The following is a 16,645-nucleotide window of genomic DNA, read 5'->3' as shown; positions in this document are numbered from 1 at the left end:
TTTTCGTACTCTTGTGGAGGATTGGTGGACATTTCACCCTATACCAATTAGCTTGGTCATGGTTTGATGATGAAACTGCAAGGTTTGAAATCTGTTACCTGTAATTGGAATTATACTCAATGACTTGAGGCTTCCAAATTACCCTTTCTTGTGACACAACTATCCCGGTTGGATGATTTGGAAGATAAGGGCCCTCACAGTGATGATCAACGTTGTAAGCTTAAGTGGCTTCTTGAAGGGGATGAGAACACTCAATTTTCACAAAATTGTTGCTGCTTGTTGCCACAAAAGCTCGATATCTGAAATCCTATCCAGGAATGGTACTAGCTTATTGTTCGCTCAGGACATTGAGGCTAAATTTTTGGATTTCTATTCAAACTTATTTACTAAGGATAGAAGTCAACGCTTTCTCCCAACCAATCGAATTGGAGTCCTATAAATTTGACCTAAGCAAATGATCTTGAACGCCCCTTTGAAGTTTACTGAAGAAGAGGTCTTGCTAGCTGTCTTTGCACTTGAAACTAGCAAATCTCTTGGCCCTGATGGTTTTATTGCTGAATTTTTGAAAATTTTCTGGTCCACTATTAAATATGATATGATGCTTTTGATTTAGGATTTCTGTACCTTTGGAGTTATTAATGCTAAGTTGAATGAGACATATATTTGTTTTATACCGAAGAAGGTGGAATCTAAATCGGTTTCGGATTATAGATCGATTAGCATTATTCCTTGTGCCTACAAGATTGTTGCTTGCGTTCTATCAAATTTGCTTAAGATGGTCCTTCCTTATACTAAGATTTGCAGCCAACCAACTTGCCTTTGTGGATAATAGACAGATTTGTGATGCATCCTTGATGGTTAATGAACGCATTGATGATTGGTCTTTTTCTAAAAAAGCAGGGGTGGTCCTTAAGCTTGATTTAGAGAGAGCTTTTGATACCGTTGATTGAGGCTTCCTTGACTCTATGGTGAAGGCTAAAGGTTTTGGTTGTCTTTGGCGTACCTAGATCAAAGGATATATAGCTAGTGCCAATTACTCCATTATTGTAAATGGTCGTCCTCGAGGGAGTATTATTCCAACTCAAGGTATCAGGCAGAGAGATCCGCTTTCCCCTTTCTTATTTATTATTGTTGTTGACTGCTTGAGTTGTCTTCTTGATCACATTTCCTCCTTGAGTCTTACTATTATTCACCCCATTGGGAATTCCATGTTCTCTCTTTACCGTTTACAGTTTAATGATGATACTTTTTTGTTTTCCATTGTCGAGCGCCATGCGTTAAAGAATGTATTTGACACTGTCTGTATATTTGAATGTGCTTTGGGGCTTAAAATTAATTTGCTAAGAGTGAGCTTATCGGGATTCATGTACCTATTCTGATTTTAATTGGTTGTTTAGTTCTTTTGGTTGCAAAAGGGGTTTCTGGCCAACTACAGACTTAGGTTTGCCTTTGGGTTGAAATTCTAAATCTATTGGCTTTTGGCAACCGGTGGTGGGGAGATTTATGCATAAACTTCATAATTGGAAGTACGCCTTTTTTTTTTCTTCTAAGGGTGGCAAACATACTCTCATTCAGGCAACTCTTTCTAGCCTTCCTACATATTGCTTGTCATTATATAAGGATCCTTCTGTCATTACTTGTTTGGATAAGTTGGTTCGTGATTTCTTTTGGGAAGGTTTTAGAGGTGATGGTAGTATGCATAATGTTAATTGAGAGATTTCTCAGCATCCTCAACTTTTGGGTGGCATTGGTATTGATAACTTTAAATATCGTAGTTCAGCTCTCCCTGCTAAGTGGATTTGGTGGGTCTTAATTGAGCGGATGCTTAATGGCGATGTCTGATTGGGGCTAAGCATTATTCTTTTGATTGCGGCCTCCATCTACCACTCGAGGGAGCCAAAGCCCCTTGGAGGTTTATTTGTCCGTTCCTTGGTTTAGTTGCTGATTGTATTCGTGGTTGCATTGGTAATAGTGTGATTACTTCATTTTGGAACGACTCTTGGCTTAATTGTGGTGTTGTCTCCACAACTTATCCTTCGTTTTTTTGTATTGCTCTTCATTAGGAGGTTATTGTGGCCAATGTGTAGATTTCATCTACACGTGCTTGGGATTTACAATTACAGCGTAAGTTAATTGAATTGGAGATTTTTGAATGGTCTTCCTTATCTTAGCACCTTGCCTCTGTTAGCTTCGATCCTTTCCCGATTCATAGTTTTGACCTCTTGATCCATCTTCGGTTTTTACTGTTAAATCCCTTATGACTGATTTGGTAGGCACAGTGGATCCTATTTTGTTTGATTTTTACTATGTGATCTGGAAAGACCGTTATCCAAAAAAGATTAAGATCTTCCTTTGCGAGCTTAGTTTTGGTGCCATCAACGCTGCTAATCGTCTGCCGTGCGGATTGCATTATATGTCTATTTCTCCTTCTTGGTACCACATTTGACATCGACATGCTGAATCTCAAGTTCATTTATTCTGGCATTGGCCTTTGCTGCCAGCTTTTGGGACATTGTTTTCTCGGCCTTTGGATGATCCTTTACTTGCCTTAATAACATTTTTGATATTCTGGTTTCCTTACTGATGGGTCATCCTTTTGGTGATACAAAGAAGGCGATTTGGCTGGCCCTACTGCCTGTTTGCTTTTGTTGTTTGTGGGGTTAAAGAAATAGAAGGCTTTTTCGTGACACCTCTTCATCCTGTATTAGTTTTATGGAGTTGGTTCTGTCTACTGCTTTTTCTTGATGCAGAATTAAGCATCCTTTCATTCATTATAGCTTATCTTTTTTTAGTCAATAATTGGCGTTCTTTGTAATCACCTTTATGTGTTTGGGGTCTTCCCTTGATTTCGTAATTTTCACTTATCAAAGATGTTTTCTTTTACCCCCCCCCCCCCCCCCCCCCGCCCCCCCCCCATAAATAAAAAAAAAAAAAACAAAATCAGTTGCTGAAAAGTCATAGTTCTAGAGTGTAAGAAAACTATTAGCAGTTTATTTATGTCAACCATACATGGAATTATTAGGTGTTGGGGCTTCCCTATTCCATTCATTTATGAAATGTTTTTTATTTAAAAGAAAAAAAAAACCAGACATGGAATTATTCTTCTTGTTTTTTATGAACTCCAAAGTTTTTATGTTGTGTTACGTTTGGTTGATAGGATCTTTGCCAAGCTGACCCCAAAGCATTCACCAGCCAATGGACACTTCTTTTGCCAACTCGGGATGTTCTGCTGCCAAGGTAGGTCTTATTTTTTCTTCTCTGTCCATTTATTGCGATCTGCATACTTATTTCATCTGCGTCCTTGATATGTTCTTGTAGGAAATATGACGCAACTTTAATGACATGTCTTCTATTTGATCCATCTCTGAAGGTACATGTACTGTTTACTGTAATTGTTTAACCAAAATCCAATGTTTTGACTGAAAACAGGCTGAAAGGGTGGCTCGTTCTCAATTTTTTCTTCTGTATCTATTTTGTTATTTTATTCATCCAGTAATGCTAGGTGCTCTATCTATTACATACTGCTTTGGCTTGCCCAGGCCCAGATAGCGGCTGCTGCAGCCCTGGTTGTTATGTTGGATAGGACTACTTCCATTTCCTTGCAGATTGCAGAATACAGAGATCCAGCTAAATGTGGATCCTTTATGCCTCTTTCGATTTCCCTTGGGCAGATACTAATGCAACTCCATACAGGTACTTGGTTTTATCTTATTTTGTTTATTTATTTTTAAAATAAGAAAAATCACTTTCCATTAAGTGACTGGAAAGTAGAAGGGTCCCAGGAGCTACATGAATGCTATCCACTTGGTCTGCATATTGGGAAGAGAGTAATTGCAGAAGTATTTACACTTTCTTGTCCATAAATGTTGCTATCCTGAAGCTGGTCAATTGGTCTTTCGGTCTTGGTTCCTTTCTATCCAAAGTATTACCTACAACATTTTGTATTTTGGGGTGACGAGAACGGAAAAAGAAATCATGCTGGTCAATTGGTCTCTTGGTCTTGGACAATATGTGGTTGTTCCTTTCCATCAAAAGTAGTATCTATAACATAATGTATTTTGGGGTGATGAGAATGAAAAAAAGAAATCATAGCTGGGAAGGTGTTATAGTAGTAAAAGCCATGGGAATTACCTAAAATTAGACTGCAGAGGCTAACAAACAATGCTCAAGTTTTTTACAAGAGAACAGCACATTTTGAACGAAATTGGCGCATAGCCGGTCAATTTTGTTACTTTACAGAGGCTTTAAAGACTGATAAATAATGGTTTAGAGGTTTGTGGGAACTGCCTACACTCAGTGTTTTAAAATGCCTAAGGCACACTAAGGTGCAAGGGTCCTCTGGAGCCTAGGCGCAAGGCGCACAAAAAGGCGTGGGCTTTTTTTCGTGAGGCACACTATATATAAAATATATATATATATATATACATACATGTTTATTTACACAACCAAAAATATAGATGGATAGAAATGTGACTTAAAGAAGAATATACAAAAAAAAACAAGAGATATATAAGATTTAAATATTAGTCATTGACTCATTGTCATTCAACACCAAGTTAAGTGAAACAACACAAAAACAATCACAAATACAATACTAAAATCCTAAATATCGAACTCAACTTCACTAAATAGGTCTTCATCCTTATTCTCTTCGTCTCGACTTATAACCATCTATATCTTCTTCGTCGGTTTCAGAGTCATCCAAAGTAACTAGTGTGGGGGTGGGTTGGGACGGTGGTTGTGTGGAAGATGAAGATGAACATGAAGCGTTAGTCTTAGACTTAGTTCTTGAGGTACCAGCTCTAGAATAATAACTAAGTTCTTTTGCACCAGCAGCTCTTGAAACATCGCCCCATGTTAAAGAATCTTCGTAAAAAACAAGAACATCATCCTCCTCTAAATCGTCATCCATTCTTCCAATAAGCCACTCATTACTATCACCTATCTCTTTTAAAGAGATAGGGTCGATGATGTCTCGAATATTATATCGACGCGTCAATGCTCTATTATATTTTATGAATACTAAGTCATTTAGACGACTTTGAGCAAGTCTATTCCTTTTCTTGCTATGAAGCTGCAAGTATACACAATAAAGATTTCATTGTCAACTTCTATTACATTCACACTAGAGGCACTGCAAATAATAGAAGATACCTAACCTGTTAAAAAACGCTCCAATTACGTTCACATCCAGAGGCACTACAAGTGAGACCTAAAATTCTCACTCCAAACTTTTGCAAGTTTGGAGTTGATTGTTCGAAATCATCCCACCATTCTACTATAGATCAAAACTTTATTAGTAACTTTCAATTCGAAATGATATTCAATGTACTTTAATCAAAGACTTTAAGTTAAAGTTTACCTGGAGATATTTCGTCTCTCCGTCTTATTGCTAAAGACTGTCCAAATAGTCCTTCAGTTTTCTTGTATTTGGTTAGCTCTCTAAGTATCTTGTCTTGAATGTCCAAGGAAACAACCATCTTTGTTATACATGAATACAACCCATTAACAATTTCATCATCAGCTTGAATATTTGGATTTGAATAATAGAATTCTGGGTTTAGATAATATCCCGTTGCATGCAAAGAACGATGCAACTGAAGCTCTCATCGTCGATCAATTATTGTAAAAATATCTTTGTACTTTTCTTCCTTACCATGAAGGATTTGGCAATGGCCTTCTTAGCTCTATCCATAGCCTCATAAATGTATCCCATAGGAGGCTTCTTCTTGCCATCCACCAACCTAAGTACTCGCAATAAAGGGCCGGATACTTTAAGAGCAAATACGATGGTATTCCAAAAAGTTGTCAACAAAATTGTTTGAACCCGTTTTCCTTGTTGTTCTTTGCTCCATTTGCTGTTTTTCCACCAATCCTCCTTTTGTTATTTTTGAACAAAATGCACACACTAATGTATTAACATCTTGATCATTTTGCAATTTTGCATATTTCCATGCCGGATCCTTTCTTATACCGTCCTCAACCATCTAATTATTAGAAACTTAACTTGATTAGTAACTACCTTAAAAAATTGATCACAAAAGTTAGGATTTGGGATTTGGGAGCCAAGACGTACCAGAATTTTGATGACGACTGCTGTTTTGTAGAGTTTTCTTCTCTGTTTTGAAGCCTTTCTTTGTTTTTTGATGACAAAACAAAGATTCCAATGTGATAGCAAAGTAATGGTGGCTGGCAGCAAAAAAAAAGGGCTTTCTTTTCTGTTTTTTGAAGAAAAACAGGGCTGGACACCGGCACGTACGTCACACTTTCTGTTTTTTTGGAAGAAAAAAACAGAACTGGACACATCTCACTCTCTGTTTTTTGGAGACTTTGATTTGATTTGAAGAAGAAGAAGAAGAAGAAAGTAACTAAAGTTTGGAATAGAAGAGATAGTTCTGAATTTTTATTTGAAGAGACCCTGAATGAAGGAAGAAGAAGAGACAGTCTGAATTTCTTTTTTTTTTTTTTTTTTGAAGAAACCGTGAAAAAGAAGAAGAAGAAGAAGAAGAAGGAGAAGAAGAAGAAGAGAGTGAATTTTATTTTATTTTATTTTTTTTTGAAGAATCGTGAATGAAGAAGAGGAGAGAAGTTCTGATTTTATTTTTTTTCTTTTGAAGAAACCACCGTGAATGAGAATGAAGAATCGAAGAAGAAGAAAAAGGAGAAGAGAAGTTCTGTTTTTTTTTTTTTAGGAATCGTGAATGGAGATGAAAAGAGGAAGATTTGGTGAAGAAAGAAGAAGAAGAGAAAGAGGAAGAAGAAGATGAAAAGACTTACCGAATTGTTAGAGATGGAACCGTGAAGAAGCAACTGTCCAATAAGATTTTATTTTTTGTGCAGTGCAACCGTCATTCGTACGTGACTTGTTGGAGATTTAGGTTTAAAAATTATATATATATATATATATTATATTTAAAACGTTATTTAAATAGTATTAAGAAAAAAGGGCATAGGCGCGCCTAAGTGCGCCTCGATGCTTCATGGAAGGCGCGCGTCTTCTCTTCCCTCGTGTGCCTCACCTTTCCAAGGCGAGGCGCCAGCGTTGTGCCTTGAGCCTAGGCGTGCGCCTGACCGCGACTTTTAAAACACTGCCTACACTGAAGTAAGCTTACTGCCTACCCTTCTTTGAGCGCAAGTGATTCCTCTTGCTGAGCCATAGAGAGATTATTCCAATTTTAACCTTATTGTAGGCCCTTACATTTTAATTTGTTTCCAATTATATATACCACAAATTTTCACTTTCCTCACCATATCTCTATTTGTGTTCTTAGTGTATTCATTTCTAATCTGTTCTGCATTATATTGTTGCAGCAGTAGGGTTTCACTTTCAGTACTTCTAATGTCTCATTGTGAAGTAGGGTTCAGCATTGAATTGTTTCATTAGATTAGTAAAGTCCCCCTCCAAATAACTTGCATTTGTTAACCACCTTTCTCTTATCTTCTGGTGTTATTTTCTCCTTTCATCTCCACATTCCTGTTCCTTGTGCTTTTCCCTTCCATTTATAAATGCACAAGTATTTTTGGGTATAGGTGTTCTGTACTTGATCCAACGTTCAACTCATGGTAGATTGCTGACAATCTTGTTCAAGATTCTTTTGCATCTGATATCATCTACTCCGTATGTAATCTTTTCATATGTCTCATTGTTGATTAATATCTTTCCTTATTTTATATGGAATGTTGAACTTTCTTTTTAGATATTATTCATTTGTTCATTAAGTTCAAGTTGACTTGTTTTGTTGGTGCAAACATGTATTTTTAGTTCAAATGTTAAGAGAGACTATTTAACATTCTAAAACTTAAAACTTAAAATTACAAATTTACTACTAAATACTAATTACACACTACGATATTCCTTTCCTCTTAAAAAGATAACTTGATCTTGAATATTAAAAGATAAAGGAGCATCCAACTACTTCTCTTAATGACTCAGAAATATGTTCTTTAGCTTGTTGTAGCACCACTTCAATTAGAGTGATGGAATCTTCGATTTGCTGAAAATTTGCCTAAGTTAAGAAATGTATTTTTTTTTGTTTAGTCAACATCTAAAATCATAGCCATCAAAAGCAATAAAAGACTCATCTTCCATGTCACCATTGAATGTTTTGAGAATTTTCTTCCTTGGGTGAAACAATTCAAACACATTTAAAACAAATTCTTGACCCACCTTTACATTAGATCCATAGAGAAATCAATTTTCTTGTTAGCATATTCTACAAAAAAACTAGCGAATAACTCTTACTTCCACATAATGAACCCATAGTCTAAAGTGTTTCTTGGTTTAGAAAAATGCTTGCTTTAGCTAAGGCCCCACTTATGTTGTTGTCATTGTTGTCGACATTATCGTCGTCTTCATTGTCGTTTTTTTTTTTGTTTTTGTTTTTTTAATTAATCAATCAATTAATTAATTTTAGTACCTAAAGATTAAGAGATTGGGAGGATCCTACAATCAATATTCTTCTCATGCTAAATTATGGGAGATTGAAAATTGCTAAATTTTCTATATCTTATTAATGCACTAGAATCATTCGATTCTCCTAAAAGGAAAAGGAATTGTTCTCGCACTCAGTGATCCCTTGGCACGGATTCTACTATTTCTTTTTGGAAAGAACATTGGCTTAGTTGTGGTGTTCTCTCTGTGGTTTTCCCTCGTTTGTTTCGACTTACTAGGTCTCTTGATATTTTGGTGGCTGAGGTGTGGCTTGTGGATTTTGAGGCTTAGAACTTGCGTCTTCGTCGTAATCTTCGTGATTATGAAATTCACGAATGGGCTTCATTATCTCTATTACCATCTATTGTCAGATTTTGTGTTGTTCCCGATTCGTGGAGATGGTTAATTGGTCAATCTTCTTCATTTTCCGTGAAATCTCTCATCGATGACTTAATGGTTTTTTCTGAGCCTCCTGCGAGAGATTTATACTCTGTCATCTAGCGGGATCATTACCCTAAGAAAATTAAAATTTTCTTTTGGGAGCTTAGTCATAGTGCCATCAATACTACGGATCGTCTCCAGCGTCGTATGCCTTCTATGTATCTCTCTTCTTCTTGGTGTGTTATGTGCAATATTTAGGTTGAGCCCCCTACTCATCTGTTCATGCATTGTCCCTTTGCCTCCCGCTTCTGGTACGATATTTTGGACGCTTTTGGGTGGTCAATCGTTTGTTCCCATAATATTTTAGACATTCTTGACTCCCTTTTGGTGGGACACCCTTTCACTGGCACAAAGAAGACGGCTTGGTGGGCCGTACTTTTTTTTGGATCTCATGGGGTGAATGTAACAAGTGCTTCTTTAGGGACTCCAGCTCATCTTTCGACTCTTTTATTGATCTTGTTTTATCTACCGCTTTTTATTGGTGCAAATTTGGGCACCCTTTTAAGAACTTTACTCTTTCTTATTTAATTTTCAATTGAAAATGTTTTTGTAATCACCTATAGGTGTTTGGGGTTTCCCTTTATTTCATTTTTTTAATGAAATGTTTCTTCTCTAAAAAAAAGGAAAAAGAAAAAAACCATTCATTAGTCACTATCCTAAAAGGAAAAAGAAAAAAAAAATGCAATCTTGGTACAAGCTTAAAAAGACCTTAAAGATTAAAAAAATTAAGTTGGAGATAGTTTTTTAAATTACAAAACCGTCTTTAAAATGTAAACCGCCGTAATTTTAAAGACTTCATGACGGTGAATGAGATTCTTTGCAATGCTTATTGCAACTTGATTGTTACACATCATTTGTATTAGTGATGAAGAATCTTTTCCTAATTCACTTTGAACTCTCTCGATCTGTGTATTAGTGATGAAGAATCTTTTTCCTAATTCACTTTGAACTCTCTCGATCTATACACCTTCACACATGCCATGAGCAAGTGCTTTGAATTCAGCTCTTGCCCTACTTTTAGCAACCACAAATGAATTTTTGCTTCTCCATGTTACAAGATTATCCCATACAAAGGAGCAGTAACCTTTGATAAATTTTCTATCTATATTAACACCTACTTAGTCTGCATCAGAATACACTTGAACATTTCTCGTCAGTTTCTCTAAAGAATAATCCTTAACTTTCGTCTTCAAATTTCTAAGAATTATATATACAACTTCCATGTGCCCTTCATTAGATGATGCATAGATTTACTCACCATGTTGACAGCGAATCCAAAATCTGGATGTGTGTGAGAAAGATGAGACGCCCTATCAAGGTTGGTCTCTGCCCTTATCAGCTGGTGCAATTTCATGACTAAGTCCAAGTTTTGTTGTGAGATCATAAGAATATTTTCTGGTTTGCACCCAAACATATTTATTTAAGAAGATCTAGTGCATATTTCCTTTGGGAGATAACAATACCATTATGAGATACATTTGTAGAACACTTTTGGGACCAAATCAAGGGACTAAACTCGAAGATGAAAAAATGTTTGAAAGAAAACCTTATGAATTTCCTATCCTCAATAAAATTTGGGGCATATCTCATGATCTAGTGCATATCTCATGATCTAGTGCATATCTCATGCCTTCTTGGGAACATTAGTAGAAAACATCAGACAATGAATGTGAATTGCCTATCCTCAATAAAACTTGGGAACATTAGTAGAAAACATCAGACAATGAGTGACTTCAAGGAGATCTTGTTTTTCTGTGGAGTGTCTACACAAGAGCTAAGATGGAAAATTCATTCGTCTGATGGGTTACACCAAGGGACAAACTAAAAAGTTATTTTACATTGTTTTTTTTTTGAGGACACGAATTTTTGTCTAGTATTGAGTTTGGATCATACTATTGAGTCTTCTGAAATTTTGATGGAACTTCAAATTTTTCTTTCATGAAGAAGACCCATGCATGATCATAAACGAAAGAAACAAACCATCTATCCCCATATAACACATGTATGTTTTTATTAACAAGATTCAAACGTTTATATCAAATGGATTTTGTGCTTTGTATCAAAGTGGAAAGGAAAGGTGAAAGTCCTGACCATTTGATGTTGGTATGAGTTCTAATCATAGGTCTTTTTTCACGTGTGTGATCCACGTGCTTCGTCTCCTAGTTATGGATCCTAATATGTTGAAAGATCCTGTTATTTCAGATATCCAAGGATGCCTGAAGAGTTGTTGCCGAACATGGTAAAAGCTTTACAAGCAACAATTGAAGAGGGCTTTCCATTCAAAAGTGATCAAACTGACCTGCTGGTTAGAATTTTTTTTGGAACCTTACTCTGATTTTTGTTTTATGTAGTTGTTTACTAGTATTGCTATTCGATTTGCTATAGGCTGCTGCTATCAGTTGCTTAAATGTAGCCTTATCTACTTCACAGTCATCACCTTGTGTAAAAGAGATGCTTTCCAAACAAATATCCTCAGGTTGGCTTGTGTTTTCTGGTTAATTTTCTGTATTTTCTAACCAGTTCTTAAATACTATATTATTTTTTCAACAGTTGTGGTTTAGCATCAGAGAGATTTTTGGGTGATGTTCTCAATTAATTTAGTTCTTATGGGCTTTAATTATTCTCTACTTTTATTCTCAGTCAAAAACATACATTTATTTATTTTATTTATTAGTTCTTTTTGATAGTCTGCTGGATGCTTTAACTGGCCGTGCTGATTATTTTAACAGACTGGCTAAGTTAATTTGAGACAAAATACAGCGTAATAAGTAATAACTTGTCCAATTTTATATGTATAATTTCATATATATTGGGGCATATATAGAAGTCTTAAACTAGAATTAGTAAAATTACAATAAAGACAAATCATTACTGTCAATTTATATGTACCATAATAGGGTTCTCCTTTATATATCGTTTTAAATACTTCTCACCCTACTTGTCCTGTTACCTTGGCCAATCTTACTTTTTCATATGAGTTCACCTTTGCCTTTGTTCGTTGATGTTATATGGGGGAGCCTGGAGTTCAAAGGGTGGCTTGCTTGGGATGTAAGGTGCCACAGTTTCTTCAATAAAATATAATGGTTTGGGTGTACTTTTACTTCATGACTCATCCTTGTGCTCATGTTGTCCAGATGGGTGGAGATTGTCATGGGTGGGTGTGGTGGTTTAGGATTGACGTCTTAGTTAGTTGTTGTTGTGGGTGTATTTTTCCCTCTTCTTGGTAAGAAACCATGCTTTCATTAAGACAAATGGAATAATATATAATGGCAAACAAAAATAACCAAGCTCGACAAAAAACATAAGGTTTTGACACTAGCTACAAAAAGGACTCCAATCCAAAAGAACAACACTAAGCTCATAGTTACAAAAAGGTTTAGTAATTGACGCCTCTAAAGAGACATTAAATCTAGCCATCTCCCTTCCAACCCTCTTTTGGTGCTGTATTCGTTGCCTTGAGGGGAATCTTTTGGCAGTTGGCCCGTTGGTTGGAGAGCTTTGGCATCGATTGGAGTTAAAAAGGTAGATACAATTGTTGTGGAAGAACCGAAGGCTTCTTCTTGGCCTAAAGGAAGGGGAGGGGAGGGAGAAAAGGTTATGGGGAGGGGAAGAATAAGGTGGATAGGGGATTGTGTAAACTCGATCAGTTAACTATGGTAGAAAGAAAGCTTCCATGGAAGTAGGTATTTCCCGTTCTCAATGATGAAAATTACCTTGTGGAATGTGAGAGGGGCCAGGGGGCGGGATAAGAGAAGTCTTATCAAGGAGGTTTTGAGACAAGAGAATACTGACATCGTGTTGTTGATGGAGACTAAGTGGAGTGACTTTGAGTTACTTTTAATTGGTAGCTTATGGAAATTTAGAAGGGTGGAATGGGAAAGTATTGATGCAATGGGGAAGTCCGGTGGTATTTTGGTCATGTGGAATAGTTGCACATTTTCTACTCTGGAAGTTATTAAGGGGGATTTTTCGTTGTCCATTTTGTTCAAATGGAAAGATGGTGAGGATGTTTGGGTGACAGGAGTGTATGGCCCTCCTAGAGTTCGAGGCCGAGATCATTTTTTGAATGAGTTAGGTGATTTGTCTGGGATTTGTGGGTCGACTTGGTGTATTGTGGGTGATTTTAATATGACTCGCTCTTAGGCTGAGAGAGCTCCTCTGGGAGAGGTAGGAGAGATTTTATCGAAGGCAAGAAGTGGGTTGATCCTCCTCTTTTGAATGGTTCGTTTACTTGGGCCAACAGGAGAGCTAGAAGTAGGATTGATATAGCCTTGTTATCTTTGGACTGGATTCAAAGGTCTAGGGAGTTTTGATGGTTGGTGGGGCTGAGAGTAACCTCGGATCATTGGCCTATTATCCTTACGTTGGGTTGTCAGAATTGGGGGCCTTGCCCTTTTCGTTTTGAGAGTGGATGCAACATCCTTTGTTTAAGTCCTAGATTCCTAGTTGGTGGAGGGAACTTATGATGGGAAGGTGGGAGAGTTACAAATTTATGGGCAAATTGAGAGCGGTGCAAAAGAGACTAAGAACTTGGAATAAAGAGATTTTCAGTGATATTAAAGCCCAAAAACAAGAACTTTTGGTTAAGATTAACGGGTTGGATGATAAGGAGTTGGAGGGTCTCCTCGATGACTCTTTGAAAGCTGAAAGGGAATCCTTGAAGATTCTCTTTACGAAAGTGATTAGAAAGGAAACTGAAGACAGAGTGAAGTCGGCTTGGGCCAAGGAGGGGGATTGTAATACATTGCTTTTCCATAGAGTGGCGAGTGGTTGAAAGAGTAGGAATAGAATTGAACTATTGGTTAATGATTTCAGGGAGACTCTAAAGGAGGAGAAAAAGATTGAGGAGGGAGTTATTAGCTTCTTCTTGAAGTTGTATAGCCTAGAGGTGTCGACTAAGCCCTTTGTTTAAGGGGTAGATTGGAACCCAATTTTTGAGGAGGGGAAAGAAGGGTTGTCCGTGCATTTCTCTGTCGAGGAGATAAAATTGGGTGTTTTTGGGAATGATAGTTTGAAGTCGTCGGGGCCGGATGGGTTTACCACGACCATGTGGATTGGGACTTCTTGGGACTTTTTACCAAGAAATTTGGTCTGTTGTGAAGGAGGATTTTGTAAAATTGTTCAGTGAGTTTACGAAAGGGGAACTTTAAATAATTATTTGTCTGAAACCTTTTTTGTTTGATTCCTAAAAAGGAGTCTGTGACTAGGGTCAAGGACTTTAGGCCGATTAGTCTTGTTACAAATGTGTACAAAATCCTTGCAAAAATTTTGGCAAATCGGTTGAAGAGGGTTCTTCCTTTAACTATTTCGGAAACTCAAGGGGCTTTTGTTGTGGGTTGGCAAATTTTGGATCAAGCTCTAATTGCGAACGAGACTTTTGAGGACTATAGGGCTAGGAAAAAGGAAAGGGTGTTGTTTAAGATCGATTTTGAGAAAGCCTATGACCATGTGGATTGGGATTTCTTGGATATGGTTTTAAAGTGTAAAGGTTTTGGTTATAAGTGGATGTGGATGTGGGATTGAAAAGTGATGGTGTTGCCGGGTCTGAGGCAAGGAAACCCCCTCCCCCTTTTCTTTTTATCATTATGGTGGATGTCCTCAGTAGGATGGTGAGTAAGCGCGTCGAAGGAAGTATCATTGAGCCTTTTAAGGTGGAGCGAATGGGTAACCCTTTCCCATCTTCAATTTGCGGATGACACTCTTCTTCTGCTCTGGTAATGGAAATTCGTTCTTGATGCTGAATCATGTGTTGGCTTTCATCGAGGAGATGTCTAGTCTGAAGATTAATAGGGGAAAGTGTAGTGTCTTGGGGATCAATAGCGATGAGGGTAAGATTAGAAGATGGGCTGAGTGGATTGCTTGTGAAGTTGGGATCCTTCCTTCTTCTTACTTGGGTCATCCTTTCGGGAGTAGTCCTAAGTGTGTTTCCTTGTGGGACCCTGTGGTAGACAAAGTTTGGAGTAGGCTTGCCTCTTGGAAAAAGAGTTTCTTTTCTAAAGCAGGTCGCCTAACTCTGATCAAGCCTATCTTGAGTGGAATTCCGGTCTATTTCTTTTCCCTTTTAGAGTTGCAGGTGAGGTGTGTAGGTACTTGGGGAGGTTGATGCGTAACTTCCTTTGGGAAGGGATTGATGAAGGTAAAGGAAAAGGCTCACACCTCATTAGATGGGAGGTCGTTGAAAAACCGGTTTCTTTGGGGGAGTTAGAATTTGGGAACCTAAAGGTCCGTTACAAAACCCTTTTAGCCAAATGGCTCAGGTGCTTTTCCGCAGAGCCCAACTCTCTTTGGCGAAGGATTATTGAAAGTAAATGTAAAACCCTTTCGAGTGGTTGGATAAAGGGATTGAAGGCGCCTTTCGGAATCTTTGGAAAGATATTTCAAAAGAGCTCCTTTCTTTTGTTCCTTGGGTTTGGTGTGTGGTGGGGGATGGTAGAGAGACGTATTTTTGGGAAGATCATTGGGTGGAGGAGAAACCCCTATGTGGGGCATTTCCCCGGTTATACCATCTGTCCTCGTTTAAAAATCATTTTGTGGCCAACTTTCTTGTGTGGACAGGGAGCTCTTGTTCGTTTTCCTTCAGGTTCTGTCGTGCTCTTTCCAATAGGGAAACAACGGATGTGGTTGCTCTCCTTTCTCTCCTCGAGAGTCATCCCTTATGTCTAGGGAGGCGAGATGTGAGTTTGGAGCCCTGATCCTCTGAATGGGTTCTCGTGCAAGTCATTTTTTTAGTGTCTGGTTAATCCTTCTCCTTTGATGCGTCGATTTTTTCGTCCTTATGGAGGATTAAGATCTCTAGAAAGATTAGATTCTTTACTTGGAAGGTTCTTCACAGGCGTATCAGTACTTTGGATAGGCATGTAAGGAAGATGCTTTCGTTGGTTGGCCCCTTCTGTTGTATTCTTTGCCAGAAGGTGGAGGAAGACTTGGATCATATTCTTTGGCGCTGTGAGTTTGTGAGCCTTGTTTGGGGCTACTTTTTCCAAACTTTTGGGTGGATGTGTGCTCGTCACAGAGGTTTTAGAAAGATGATTGGGGAGTTCCTCCCCAATCCGCCGTTTGAGAAGAGAGGGCGTTTTCTCTGGCTTGCTAGTGTTTGTGCTACAGTTTGGGTTTTGTGGGGTGAAAGGAATAGTAGGGTATTTAAGGGGCTTGAGAGGGATGCTAGAGAGAGTTGGTCTCTTGTTCGCTTTCATGTGTCTCATTGGGCTTTGATTTCGAAGGTTTTTTATAACTATTCGATTGACATGATCTTGTTTAGTTGGAGTCTTTTCTTGTAATGGGATTTTCCTTTTTTGTGGGCTTGTATTCTTTTTTTTTTTTCTCAATGAAAGTTTTTCTTATAAAAAAAATAAAAATAAAAATAAAAATCTCTAACCAACTGGACTAAACTTATGAAACAACCAAATGCTTATAAAAAATAATTAATTAAGAGCAACTTAAAAGAGTTATAACTCTTCTACTACATCGACTCTATCTGCCCGAGAAGATCAAACTCGTCACTGAGTTTGTTTGTGCGAGCTCAAAGCCATCTGGTAGATGGTAATGATGTATATCTGATACAATCAATGTTGAGCTAATCTTCATTGTAGGAGGTAGATCAATGCGATAGCCATTAGTTCCCAACTTTTCGATGATAGGAAAGAGTCCAATCTTCTTGTTTGTGAGTTTGAGTGCTGTCCAGTTGGTAATCTGCTTTTCTTTAAATGTACCATCACCAAGTCTCCAACCTTAAATTCAATAGCTCGTCTGTGTTGATCAGCTTTAGAAAAATTA

At 37.6% G+C, this 16,645-nt stretch overlaps 1 protein-coding gene across 3 annotated transcripts in view; it reads left to right on the top strand.

Annotated features, from left to right (window-relative positions):
- LOC120068002 (HEAT repeat-containing protein 6) overlaps positions 1-16,645 on the top strand; it is a 67,849-nt gene that overhangs the window by 15,215 nt on the left and 35,989 nt on the right. For all 3 annotated transcript variants that reach the window (XR_005479066.1, XM_039019661.1, XM_039019660.1), the window contains exons 8-13: positions 3,158-3,237; positions 3,319-3,370; positions 3,540-3,693; positions 7,531-7,618; positions 11,075-11,177; positions 11,258-11,348. Coding sequence is in view for 2 of the 3 variants with exons in the window: in XM_039019661.1 (XP_038875589.1) it covers positions 3,158-3,237; positions 3,319-3,370; positions 3,540-3,693; positions 7,531-7,618; positions 11,075-11,177; positions 11,258-11,348 (568 nt within the window). In the remaining variant the exon portion in view is untranslated. The remainder of the gene's footprint in view (positions 1-3,157; positions 3,238-3,318; positions 3,371-3,539; positions 3,694-7,530; positions 7,619-11,074; positions 11,178-11,257; positions 11,349-16,645) is intronic.

This window comes from Benincasa hispida, chromosome 12 (genome assembly GCF_009727055.1).
Source record: "Benincasa hispida cultivar B227 chromosome 12, ASM972705v1, whole genome shotgun sequence".
NCBI lineage: Eukaryota > Viridiplantae > Streptophyta > Magnoliopsida > Cucurbitales > Cucurbitaceae > Benincasa > Benincasa hispida.
This window is presented reverse-complemented; position numbering and strand designations above follow the sequence as displayed.